The following is a 13,048-nucleotide window of genomic DNA, read 5'->3' on the forward strand; positions in this document are numbered from 1 at the left end:
TCTCCACAAGTAGCATCTGTTGCTATCGACCACCTAATAATGCTCATATTGCTCATGCAAAATATGATGAGTTCCTTCGGTATCAAGCAAGTAAGCAAATGTCTCCACAAGTACCCTCGGTTACTCAGCTTATTGTTCATGGTGCAGCTAATTCTCATGCTTGTGTTTCACAGTCTAGTACTCTTGGATCATAGGTCATGGACTCGGGCGCTTCTAGTCATATTTTTGGTAACATATCACTCCCGTATGATATTGTTTATTCACAATTTCTTCTTGTACACCCCTCAACAACACACCTCAACAGAGTGGTGTGACAGAAATGAAAAGTTAACATCTCATTGAAATTGCCTGCACTCTTATTTAATCCCATGCTTCGTTGCATTTTTAGGGTGATGCATGTCTTGCATCTTGTTATTTGATTAATAGAATGCCCTCATTTTCGATTAAGAATCAGGTTCCACATTCCATACTATTTTCTCGTGTCTTGGGAGCACTTGCTTTGTTCATAACTAAGCCTCGGGTAAAGATAAATTAGCAACTCATTCTCTCACATGCGTCTTTCTTGGTTACTCTCGAGTTCAAAAGAGGGTACCGTTGCTATTCACTTGATATTCGTTGATACCTTATGTTTGCTGATGTCACATTCTTTGAAACCTTATTATACATCTTCTGATCATTTTGATGTCTTTGAGGTCTTACCCATACCTCATATCTTTGCTTGTACCAACTTTTGAGGAATTTACAATTACTTCTACATCTTTTTGACTTATCATCGTCGTCCACCCCCACTAGTCCTGGATTATTCATGTCATGCATCGGACCTGCTCCTACAACGGACTTGACTCCTTCTAGTCAACCAATTGCGCTTCCTATTAGAAATGCAAACCCACATTATACTTTCTTGAGTTATCATAGTCTCCCATCACCCCATTATGCCTTTGTACCATCTTTGTCCTCAATTACCATTCCTAAGGCTATTGGTGAAACACTTACCCATTCTGGATGTCAGCAGGCTATGATTGATTAGATGTCTGCTTTACATATGAGTGGTACTTGGAAACTTGTCTCTCTGTCTACGGTTGGTTGTCGTTGGGTTTATGCAGTCAAAATTGGTCCCACGCAGTCAGGTTGATCGGCTTTAGTCTCTCCTTGTTGCCGAAGGGTATACTCAGATATTTAGACTCAATTATAGTGATACTTTCTCTCCTATGGCTAAAATAACATTTGTTTGACTTTTTTTTATCTATGACTACAATTCTTCATTGGCCTCTTCATCAGTTGGACATTGAAAATGCTTTTCCACATGGTGATCTTGCGGAAAGTAGTCTATATTGAGCAACCACCTGGTTTTGTTGCTAAGGGGGAGTCTAGTAGCCTTGTATGCCGTTTGTGTAAGTCATTCTATGGTCTGAAACAGTGTCATCGAGCCTGGTTTGCAAAGTTTAGCACAACGTTTCGGCATCACTCGTAATGAAGCTGATCATTTGTGTTTTATCGGCATTCTGCACCAAATTGGTGTATTTTTTTGGTTTATGTTGATGATATTATTATCACTGGCAATGATCAAGATGATACCACTAATTTGAAGCAAAATTTCTTTAAGCATTTCCAGACTAAAGACCTTGGCGGACTGAAGTATTCAGGTATTGAGGGCTTAGTCTAGATCAGGTATTGTTATTTCTCATCGCAATTATGCCTTAGACATTTTTGAGAAGACAAAAATGATGAGTTTTAGACCCATTGACACTCTTATGGATCCGAATGTTAAACTCCTTCCAGGACATGAGGAGCCATTCAATAATCTTGAGAGGTGTAGACGACTGGTTGGAAAGTTGAATTATCTCACGGTGACTAGATTTGACATCTCTTTTTCTGGGAGTGTTGTGATTCAGTTTATGACTTCCCCTTGTGATAGTCATTGGGAAGCGATTGTCGACATATAAAGTCAGCTCCTGGTAAAGGACTACTCTTTAAGGATCAAGGCCATGAGCATATCACTGGATAAAGACGCTGATTGGTCAAGATCACCCTCTGATAGACATTCGACATCATGATGTTGTGTATTAGTAGGAGGTAATTTGGTGTCCTCAAAGAGTTAAAAACAAAGTTGGTTGCTCGATCTAGTGCAGAATCAGAATATCGAGCAATGGCTGCAGATTCTTATGAGCTAATTTGGATCAAACAGCTTCCGAGAGAGCTAAAATTTGGCGAAATCGGTCTGATGGAACTTGTCAGTGATAATCAAGCGGCCCTTCATATCGCATCAAATCTAGTGTTTCATGAAAGGACTAAGCACATTGAGATTGACGGTCACTTTGTGATGGAAAAGATACTCATGAGATATTGTTCCAAAATTTGTGAAGTCGAATGATCAACTTGCAAATATCTTCCGCAAGTGCCTCACTGGTCCTCGCATGTATTAATTATATTCGTAGCAAGCTAGGTACATATGATTTGCATGCACCAGCTTGAGGGAGAGTGTTAGAATAGGAATAAATATATAAATTCTACTTGGAATAGAAATAGGAATCCTAATTTGAAAAGGAGTCCAATGTGTAGTGTCTATAAATAGGGCTTCAATCTAATAATGTAGATACACAATTTCAACAATATATTTCTCACAATTTCCCTTTCTTGTGGCTGCATGTCTTCTAATGTTGTATTACTATGAAAATTGTTCTCCAGTTATATTTGTCAGTTTTAATCCTTTTTGCCTCTTTTCCAGGTACAGTTGGACTGCGTTCTATCAGAATTTCAGACATTGCATCATTTCTTTTTTGTTTTGTGCAAACTACTAAAAGAAGGGAATTCATGTAGCCAACCTTTAGTTAGAAAATCCTCTGAGGACTCTAGTATCTCAAAATTTTCTTCTCAAGGGGGATTCTTAAAGCAGCCAGTGCTTCAAGCTCAAAGTGAGCACATGGACGCACATAAATCAGTTGTCAGCTCCATTTTATGGGAGAAATTTTGTTGCTTACTCTCAGAAATGGCTTGGATCTGTGTTCAGAAGTGCTTGGCAGCTGGGAAGGTTTTTATAGGTCAAAAACCATCTCAGGTATGGATATTAGTGTGTTTACCTACTATCTAGTGATATTTCTTTCTTTCCTGTTGTTTGAAAACTATGGTACTCATAATAAATAGTGAACTTCCAATAGAAAAGAGAAAACCATCGTTTGCTTCCAACTGATGAATATGATAGAATATTCATCACCCTTCCTTTTTTTGGGAATAAGGTAAATAATCTGACTGACATCTGGGGGTGAAACTCCGTATACAAGAAATGTTCATCAATTCATCCTATTAATTGCAATTTTCATAACAGTATTTTATCTAGTATAGGAGTTGGGTATATGGTAACTTTTCCCTGTATAAAAATCCATATACCCCCTCATTTTCACAGGTTGACTTCCCCTTCTTGCTTCAATATGAAATGAAGACAATTTTGAAATTATCTTCACGACCCAAATTCAAGAGCTTTGGCACTTTTCCCTGATGCATTTGAACACCAGTCTTGTTTTTGTACCACGGAACCATTATTCTTCACCTTCAATCTTCTGGCATTTTGACCATCCTTAAAGATATAGTAAACAACCCAGTCAATCACTCCGTACCTGCCTCGCCTGCGTTCTTCCACAAATCCAAGAGATCTCGTCCGGCCTAGTGGCAGTTCCCCTCATTTCATGAATAGCCCCTTCAACCCCCGTAGCATTTATGCACCTACAATACCTAAAATTTCTACGCCTCCCGGAATCTAACTTCCCTAGCATGATATCCCTGCCCCCTTCTTCGTTTAATAGCTTATGGAATCTTTTGGAAACTGTAAATGATTATTTTTTGATGAAGTAAAAATTACTTCGTCCACTTCAATTTGTTTGTCCTAACTTTTACTCTAATTTAAAAAGAATGCGTCCTTCCATATTTAGCAACTCTTTAATGCCAACTTTCCATGTGACATGTTTAAAACCACAAGATGAAAGGGCATTTTGGTACATTTGACTTCTTTTATTTAACACCACAAAATCCAAAAGTCTTCTTTATTTTCTCAAACTCAGTGCCAAGTCAAAATAGGACAAACAAATTGAAACGGAGGGAGTATTATAAACAAAAGGCAAAAAGTAGCCTGTAGACAAGGAGCATACAAAAAGTAGAAAACCTTAAAAAAGAACATGGTTTTCTTCGAATGCTACCCAAAAATTTATACAAGTAGGAGCCTCATGGTTGCACCAAAAAGAAATAAGAGAAACAAGGCTATTTTTCAAGTGTACAAAGTTTTTTCTACACCAAAAAGCTCGCCTGTTCTCATCTCTCCACATGGTCCTTATCAGTTCCAAGGGAGCCACTTCCTATGCCCTGCATCTCCTCTTCAGTCTTCTAAAAGCCCAGCTAAACATTATTTCTATTACAGTTCTCGGCATCACCCACTCAATACTACATCTCAGCAACTCTACCTCACATTTTTAAGTTGTATACTGGGAGTGATAATTCATTGTTTTCTAGACCACTGGTCAGCTCTTGGCCTTCCCCGAATCCAAAATCATCGGCTTCATACACTTGTTTAGTGCTGAATGTTTTTCTTAATTGTGGGTAGCACTGAAGTATGAATTTTCTTTCACATGTATGGAAATTGTATTGTGCATGTTCTCCTCTTATCCTCCATGTAGTCTGGCATTTAAATTGTCTGTTGAGTTCTGCCAAAGTATTGCTTCAATAACATGAAAATGAGATCTCATTATTCACTAGTCCCAAAAGAAAGATGAAAACGTGTTGTGATTAGTTCTGTTCAGTTGAAGTGCTTAAATGTGGCGTACAGACTTTTGAAAAATTTGCAGTGCATGTATTTGGCCTACAGCTGACCACTTTCTTGGAAACTGTTAATGCTGAGGATGTGAAGATCATCTTATAATCAAGACCAAAATCTTTGATGCTCAATCAAATGGTTTCTGCAAATTTTATAACAAAGTATGCTTTCTTCTTATTCCAGATGACCTGCATCAGATTATTAGAGACCCTTCCTGTTGTTTTCAGAAGGCTTTGCCGAGTACCAACTACCGTGCTTAATAATGCAGTGACACAATGTCTTCGTGATCTGATAGATTGGGGGTATTCACCACTTGCAGTAGTGGTCAGATATTGGAAAGACGCTTTAATTTCATTGCTGATTCTGATTAAAGCATCATGCAGTGGTGTCCCTGCCTCATTAGCTGCAGATATTGAGAAACTTATTTTATGTGGCGAGTTTAATACTCTGTTTGTCGAGTTATCATTTACTTCTTGTCTGTTGTGTCATTATGATAATGATCAGTTTTTAAAATAATGTTTTTTTACCATGTTGCTGGATTGCAGATAATATTCCTATGAATGAGTTGACCAAGCAAGTTGCTCGGCTTTCTGTTTCACTTGTGGATGAGAGGTACATTGACTTGAAAAAAACTAGTATTGATTCCAAATGTTTGCCTGGTGAAGAATTTGTTCATACGAAGAACTCTTTAGCTGAAGCAGCCGCACCTTTTAGTAGGCTGGGTAAAGAAATGCATATTCCAGACTTGAAAACATTTGTTGGTGAAGAAAGAAGTAACGCGATAGTGCATTCAGGTGATGAAAGAGAAACAGATACTTCTGCTGGTGCGGATATCAATTCTTGTATCAGCTTTGATCCTAAGCTTGTTGGCCATATTGCTGCGAGCGTTGTGTATTCTAATCCTGCTAAAAAAATTGACTCCAGGAAAATTTCTCAGCCAATTGATCTTTGTTTGGATCTGGATATCCCAAGACTTCAATTAAATGCACTGCATGCCAGAAAAGATTCGCCTCTTGTCAAATCAAAAGCTATGGAGCCTAAGAACAAGGAAACTGATATCAAGTGCCACTTAAATGATACAAATCTGAATTCCAAAGAAAATAGTCACGTCACCTCTGGGCTTCATTCTGCTCTAGGGAGCTCATCTTATGGAGGCGTGTGTATGAAAGAGAATGAGGGGGAAGCTGTTCAACATGATATGAAACCTAATGATACAGTCTTGAAAGAGCTTGTAAGTGAAACTAGAAGTGATCGGGAGTCAGTTTTTCTCACTTCAGTTAGACGTCAACAATCATTTTCCCTAAAAACAAGTTTCTCTGGTCCGAAAAGGAAAGTCATTCAACTTGGCTTACCAGTTGAAAATAGGTCTAATGCTTTGAGATTGGATGATGGAGTAAAAAGATTTAAGGCTGTGAGGCTTGATGATTGGTATAGACCTATTCTGGAGTGCAATTACTTCTTAACAGTTGGATTGACAACTGCAGGTGAAGGAAAGAATGATACTTTGAGTAAATTAAAGGAGGTTCCTGTTTGTTTCCAATCTGTTGATGAATATGTTGAAATTTTTCGTCCACTTATATTGGAAGAATTTAAAGCACAATTGCAGAGTTCCTTTCAGGAGATAACTTCTCTAGAAGAGATGTCTTGTGGCAGTCTTTCTGTAATGTCAGTTGAAAGAATTGATGATTTTCACTTCATTCGCTGTGTTCACGAGGATGTTGATTCATCTGGTTCTAAAAGCTGCTCAGACAATGATCTTATTTTGCTTACAAGACAACCCCTGAGGGATTCTTGTCCTGATATTCACATGGTTGGAAAGGTGAGTGTACTTTCTGAGTAGAACTTTATTATGCTATGCTAGTTATTGGTTGATGTTTAATTATCTATTCCCGAGGAGATAGGTTGCTTTTGGTATAACCCCTGTTGATTTTTTTCTGTGCATAAATTCTTAGGGCCCATTTGGACATGTGATATGAAATCGATCATATGAAGTTTGAGTTTTGTTTGGACGTGCTATTTGGATTTCTTTAAATGTAATTCTCATAAACATGAAAACCAACAAGTTTTGAAAACTATCAATTGTTTTTCAATTCTTATACTATCTTATCAAATGAGTAAAGCCGTAGTGTTTTTTTTTAACTTGGTAACTTTGTATTATATCACAAAGCAGTACAGTACCTTATATACAAGTATACTCTTGATTTCACTTCTCTACGTCTAAATTGAGTCTAGCACATCAATAATAGAGAGTGTCATTAGAGTATAATTGATTGCACCAAAAGACTTAAAGTAAAATGCAGTTTAGTTTAACTTTCTGCGCATTGTTCTCCTATGCTCTCAAAATATCTGGAATTCCTTTCTTTCCAAACATCCTACCAGACAGCCCCTAGGATAATTCTCTATCTACCTCTGTCCTTAGCATGCGGTATGCCTCAGTCACCTTCCTGGGCATTGTCCAGGAGATGCCTTTGAGCTTAGGAATATTCTCCATAAATGATGGGTGTACTTGCCATGTAAAAATAGATGGTTAAACAGTCTCAGATGTTTCACCACCACCTGGAACACAAGGTTATCCCTCTATTCTTAACTAAGGACTGCTACCTTAGCCATTGATCAAACAAAAAAGGAGACTTTGTGAGGATTCTGCTCTTCCATATTTGCTTGAGCACTGTGATCCATCAACTTGTAGGATTTGTTGACTTTGAACATTCCCTTGTCGTCTCCTGTCCACCACAATTGATCCTCTCCTGTCTGTAGTTCATAAACAATATATCTAAATATCCTAAGGCATAAATTGCATATCTCCATGTTCCTTCTGTTAATAAATTTTTACTATTACGAACTTCTAAATACACATAATTTTATAAAGATCCACTAGTCAACAATAGTAGTAACTAGTAATTCTTTAATATTCATCATTGAACATGGTACATACAATCTCCACGCCGAGCATGATTATTTTTAATTGTTTTTTTTTTCAAAATTCAAAATGATTTCTGTACAAAATACACCTCGTATGCGTCATATTTCACATCTTAAAAAAGTTGAAATCATGATTTCGAATCCCAAGTTTTGCATTTTTTCTTTGAAGAATTTGGGCTTTGAAATCATGATCCCAAATCGCATGTCCAAATTCCGATTTAAAATCATGACTTCATATAGTTTTGCAAGAAAGGAACTTAAGAATTTTTGAAGGAAGAAGTATCTCTTTACAAAAATTTAAGATGAAGTGCTGTCTTCTTTTTCATTTTTGGTATAAAGAACGTTTTGTAGAGGGGGCAATATCCTTAGTAGATCTAATAGGTGCTCTGTAACAGTTAGGTTTTCATAGTTGGATCTGCTTGTCCTTTCTATCTGTATTTATGGTTTTGGCACCATCAAGTGCCTTTTTCTTTTATACTCAAGTTACCATTCTCAAAGAAAATCAGGACTTCATATCACATGTTTAATACAAGCTTTAATATATGTTTTGTCCTTAGGACATCAATGGGTATTTGGTGATCACTAAATTCATTAACGAGTGCGTTAACTCTTTTTATATCCTATCTTTTCCTCTCCATTTTTTTTTCAGTATTCTAAAATTTACCTTTGTTTATCGGGTAACTCTGCCAACCAACGTTTAGGTAGTGGGATGAAGTCACCTAGTGTTTGTGCCTTTATTTGGATTTTAACATTTGACCTCATGGTTCTTGATCCACTTCGTTGACTACTAGGCTAACCCAAGGGCTGTTAGTTATTCTCATTTAAGAATAATTTATCCAAAAAAATAAGTTAGAGGGACTTCTCGTGATTTTGACAGCAGAGAATCTTAAAAAACAAATGGTTGTCTGCATGACCTAGTGTTTTTACTTTGTAAGGAGGTGAGTGAGGAGTGGATCTATTCTATTCCATTGCAATTTAACCATGAGGTTATGGAAGAATATCTTTTAGATGGTTTGGAGTTTCTTGGTTTATGCCAAGAACCATCAAGAAGTGATGTTCTACTGGAGCAGTGGAGCTACTAGAAGAAGTCACAAGCCTTTTTGCTTTGATATGGGTCATTTGGAAAGAGAGGAATAGGAGAATTTGTGAAGGGGTGAAGATGAGCTTTGCTCAAATGAGTAGTCTTTGATCCCTTATTTTCTTTTGGAGCACCCATGTAATTCCTATTTGTATAGAGTGTTGGTGTCTTTTTGAGATAACCACATTTGTAGGTTTTCTCCTTTATACATATGTAACACCCGTTTCAACCTTTGTTTTGACGTCTGGTTGTTATTAGTCTGATGACTTCTACTCTGGAGTTTATGTAATCATACTGTCAGAGCTTTTGATTTCTTTGAAAACTGTGTACTATCTATTGGACATTTTGGATGTGATCATATGGATGTCTCGGTGTTCTGATATCGGAGCATCCCGACTGTTTGCAGGTGGAAAAGCGTGAAAGAGATTGTAAAAGGAGATCAAGCATCCTACTCATCAGGTTGTACTTGCAAAATAGACCTCATCTGATGCGAGCTCAAAAGTTTCTTGTTGCGCGAAGCAAATGGTGCATTAGTCGTCTAATGACCATAACTTCTCAACTCAGAGAATTTCAAGCATTGTCGGCTATTAGGGGAATTCCTTTGCTTCCTGTTATCTTGAATCCCACCAGTTACAATCACTGTAAACATTACGGTGAGAGTTTCAATAAACTATCTAGACCTTTACAGCAAGTCCTCAAATCGGCATATAATGACAGTCAACTGCAAGCTATCAGTGCTGCTATTGGACCTTTTGATCCTAAAAAGGATTTTCAATTGTCTCTAATACAAGGTCCTCCAGGTGTGTTATTTTTGTGTCTATTTATTCATTGTACTTGGAAAAATATATTTTTTTTTCTGTTCATTGTTGGACAACTTCTATTAGGTACCGGGAAGACCCGAGTGATTGTGGCCATTGTCAGTTCATTGCTTTCTTTTTCCCAAGTGGACACCAAGAGATCATCAAATGGAGGTCTAAAGTCTACTGGAATGTCTTGCACTGCTTCAAGACAGCGAATCTGTCAAGCTGCAGCTGTTGCTAGGGCATGGCAGGTCGCAGCCTTAGCTAGACAACTTAACGGGGATTTAGAGAATGATAAACCAGTTGGAAACTGCAGTAAAAGAAGAATTCTCATCTGTGCACAATCAAATGCTGCAGTAGATGAACTAGTGTCAAGAATAAGTAGTGAAGGCCTTTATAGCAGTGATGGGACGATGTACAAGCCTTATATCGTTAGAGTAGGTAATACGAAAACAGTTCATCCTAATTCATTGCCATTCTTCATTGATACGCTTGTTGATCACCGCATAGCTGAGGAGAAAATAAATGCAACTGATTCAAAGAATGATGCCAGCGAGGATACTCTGACATTCTTGCGGTCTAATCTTGAGAAGTTGGTTGATACTATCAAATGTTATGAAGCTAAAAGAGCTAGTTTACGGGATGGAGATTCTGATTCTAACAGTTTATTGGAAGGAGGAACTGATAAAGCAGATAATGCCAAGGAAATGTCTGATGCAGAAGTAGAAGCAAAGCTTCGAATATTGTATGAAAGAAAGAAATCAATATACATGGATCTCGCTGCTGCTCAGGCACGAGAGAGGAAAGCTAATGAAGAAACAAAAGCTCTTAGACATAAATTACGGAAGGCTATACTAAAAGAGGCTGAGATTGTGGCGACTACACTGAGTGGCTGTGGTGGAGATCTACATGGGGTTTGTGCTGCATCTGTGTCCGGCCAGAGATTTAGCAGTTCATCCGAGGGTGTCCTATTTGATGCAGTTGTGATTGATGAAGCTGCTCAAGTATGAAACCGTTTTTCGTTTGTTCTTTCCTTTTTTCCTGGCTTCTCTTTCTCTTTGTCCTTTTGATGTCTGTAGAATGGATCACCATTCAGGCTTTCTAAAAAATTGCGTTTTTGCAACTTTCAGGCTCTGGAGCCTGCTTCCCTCATACCACTTCAACTATTAAAATCAACGGGAACTAGATGTGTGATGGTAAGCTTAGGATGCGTTATTTTGTCGTGAAGGTTAATAATATAACTGAAGTGTAATATTGGTGTTGAAGGTGGGTGATCCAAAGCAGCTTCCAGCCACAGTTCTCTCTAATATTGCCAGCAAATTTTCTTTCCAATGTAGCATGTTTGAACGCTTGCAAAGAGCTGGTTATCCTGTTAACATGCTCACACAGCAGGTAGTTTTCAATCAAACTTTATAGACCTTTTAGTTCCAAAATATATTTCAAGATTTTGAGATGGTAAGTTGCATGAGTTTGCAGCCAATAGATGTGAGGTGAAAGTACTATTGCTGTGTTAGAGCTTCCATTAATTCCATGCTGCAGTTTCCTTGATCAACTCTCAGCTGGCTAGATTATTTGCACTTGGTGCAGTAACCGTTATGTATTGTATCATTTGTCTTCAGAAAAAGGATTTTGTGTCTGAACTTTTGTCAATCTCCAAAGTTTTAACAAACATGATTCTCTTTATGCCCGCCAAATAACAAAAATAAGCAACCAGTCTGGTTGTTGTACAAGTGTTTATATTTTTGCTTTATCAGCACCTATAACCCATCTGTCATCTAATGGTTTCTTTAAATGGCAGTATAGGATGCACCCAGAGATATGCCGTTTTCCTTCTTTCCATTTTTATGATGGTAAGTTGGTTGATGGAGACCAGTTATCCAGCAAAGTTGCATCATTTCATGGGACCAAGGGTCTTGGTCCCTATGTATTCTTTGATATTGTTGATGGGAAGGAGCTCCATGATAAAAAATCTGGCACATTATCCCTCTACAATGAGTGTGAGGCTGATGCTGCAGTTGAAGTGTTGAGATTTTTCAAGAGGAGGTACGTTCTTTTGATGCCTTGTACTGAAATTCTACCTCAATTGTTTTAAAGCCTTTCTTCTTATGCCATGCTTAGGTTTCCATCTGAGTTTGCTGGTGGAAGAATTGGTATTATAACTCCTTATCGGTGTCAACTTTCTCTGTTACGCTCACGATTTTCAAGTGCATTTGGATCTTCTATCACTGCTGACATGGAGTTTAATACAGTCGATGGTTTTCAAGGTCGAGAAGTTGATATAGTTATACTCTCCACAGTGAGGGCATTCGAGGCATGCTCAAATGCAACACAGGTTAATTCTAGCCGTATTGGTTTTGTGGCTGATGTAAGGCGGATGAATGTTGCTTTGACCAGGGCAAAACTTTCTTTGTGGATCATGGGGAATGCAAGGACATTGCGGACTAACCAAAACTGGGAAGCTCTAGTGAAGGATGCAAAAGAAAGAGAGTTAGTGATGTCACTTAAAAGACCATATAATGCTACTTTTAAATCATCTGATCGGGAGAAACTGTTGACTTCAGAGAAACCAGAAAATTGTTCGAGGACGTTGAAGCATGTCAGCGGGGTTGAAACCACATGTCAGCATGCTGATAGTCAAAAGAACAATGTAAAGCATGTGACAGAAAGGAAAAGAAAAGACACCAGCCTTGGAGCTCCAATTGACATTCCAATACGTGCTGAGCTGTATGGAAAAAATGTTGAGGGAGAACAAAGATCTAAAGATGAAAGTAGTCTTTTGTTGAAAAAGGATCTCAATAATGATCATTGCAGAAATACCAAGGGTGCACATATTTTACTCAGGCAAAATCAATCAGAATCGAGTGAAAGTTGCGAAAAGATCAGTAAGAAGCACAGGAAAGAGAGGAAAGCTCATGGGCATCACGGAAAACATTGTGACAGCTTAGAGAGTAACTTGGGGAACTCAAAAAAGTCGAGGAGTGATAACCATAAACATTCTATATCTGTTGCATCTGAAAGATTTCAACTACCTTTAGAACACGATGATAAATTGCGGAATACGAGAGGTTGGAAGAACCCTGCTAAGACATCTCTTATGCAGAAGGATGTGGAAGATGGGATTGGAGCTTGTAATCAGGTTAAACAGCCTGATCACATAATATCAGAGAGGAAACAACAACGTGATGCTGTTGATGCTCTTCTTTCTTCAGCACTAATATCTTCGAACAAGTCTAGGTCTTCACTAAAATCTTTGCCTGCCAAAAGGATGAGTTCACCAAATGCTGGATGTCCTCCAATTAGACCATCTAAGCAAAATAAGGTAAAAGTCTTTAAGTTATCGATCAAGTTTGCTGAGATGATTAGAAGTTACATTTTTCTCATTCTATCCCCTAATAAATGTCCTCTTACCAAGTTGGAATAATTAGTCGGTGAGTTTATTTGAAAATATTC

At 37.9% G+C, this 13,048-nt stretch overlaps 1 protein-coding gene across 5 annotated transcripts in view; it reads left to right on the top strand.

Moving 5' to 3' along the window:
* Positions 1–13,048, top strand: part of LOC101249343 (uncharacterized) — a 29,722-nt gene that overhangs the window by 11,935 nt on the left and 4,739 nt on the right. For 3 of the 5 annotated variants that reach the window (XM_010320121.4, XM_026030254.2, XM_010320123.4), the window contains 9 exons: positions 2,726–3,055; positions 4,982–5,231; positions 5,344–6,617; positions 9,205–9,598; positions 9,683–10,602; positions 10,729–10,794; positions 10,865–10,990; positions 11,397–11,641; positions 11,693–12,917. In XM_010320121.4, coding sequence (XP_010318423.1) covers positions 2,726–3,055; positions 4,982–5,231; positions 5,344–6,617; positions 9,205–9,598; positions 9,683–10,602; positions 10,729–10,794; positions 10,865–10,990; positions 11,397–11,641; positions 11,693–12,917 — 4,830 coding nt within the window. The remainder of the gene's footprint in view (positions 1–2,725; positions 3,056–4,981; positions 5,232–5,343; positions 6,618–9,204; positions 9,599–9,682; positions 10,603–10,728; positions 10,795–10,864; positions 10,991–11,396; positions 11,642–11,692; positions 12,918–13,048) is intronic. The other 2 variants (XM_010320122.4, XM_069295448.1) reach the window with 1 other exon arrangement.

This window comes from Solanum lycopersicum, chromosome 3 (genome assembly GCF_036512215.1).
Source record: "Solanum lycopersicum chromosome 3, SLM_r2.1".
Lineage (NCBI taxonomy): Eukaryota > Viridiplantae > Streptophyta > Magnoliopsida > Solanales > Solanaceae > Solanum > Solanum lycopersicum.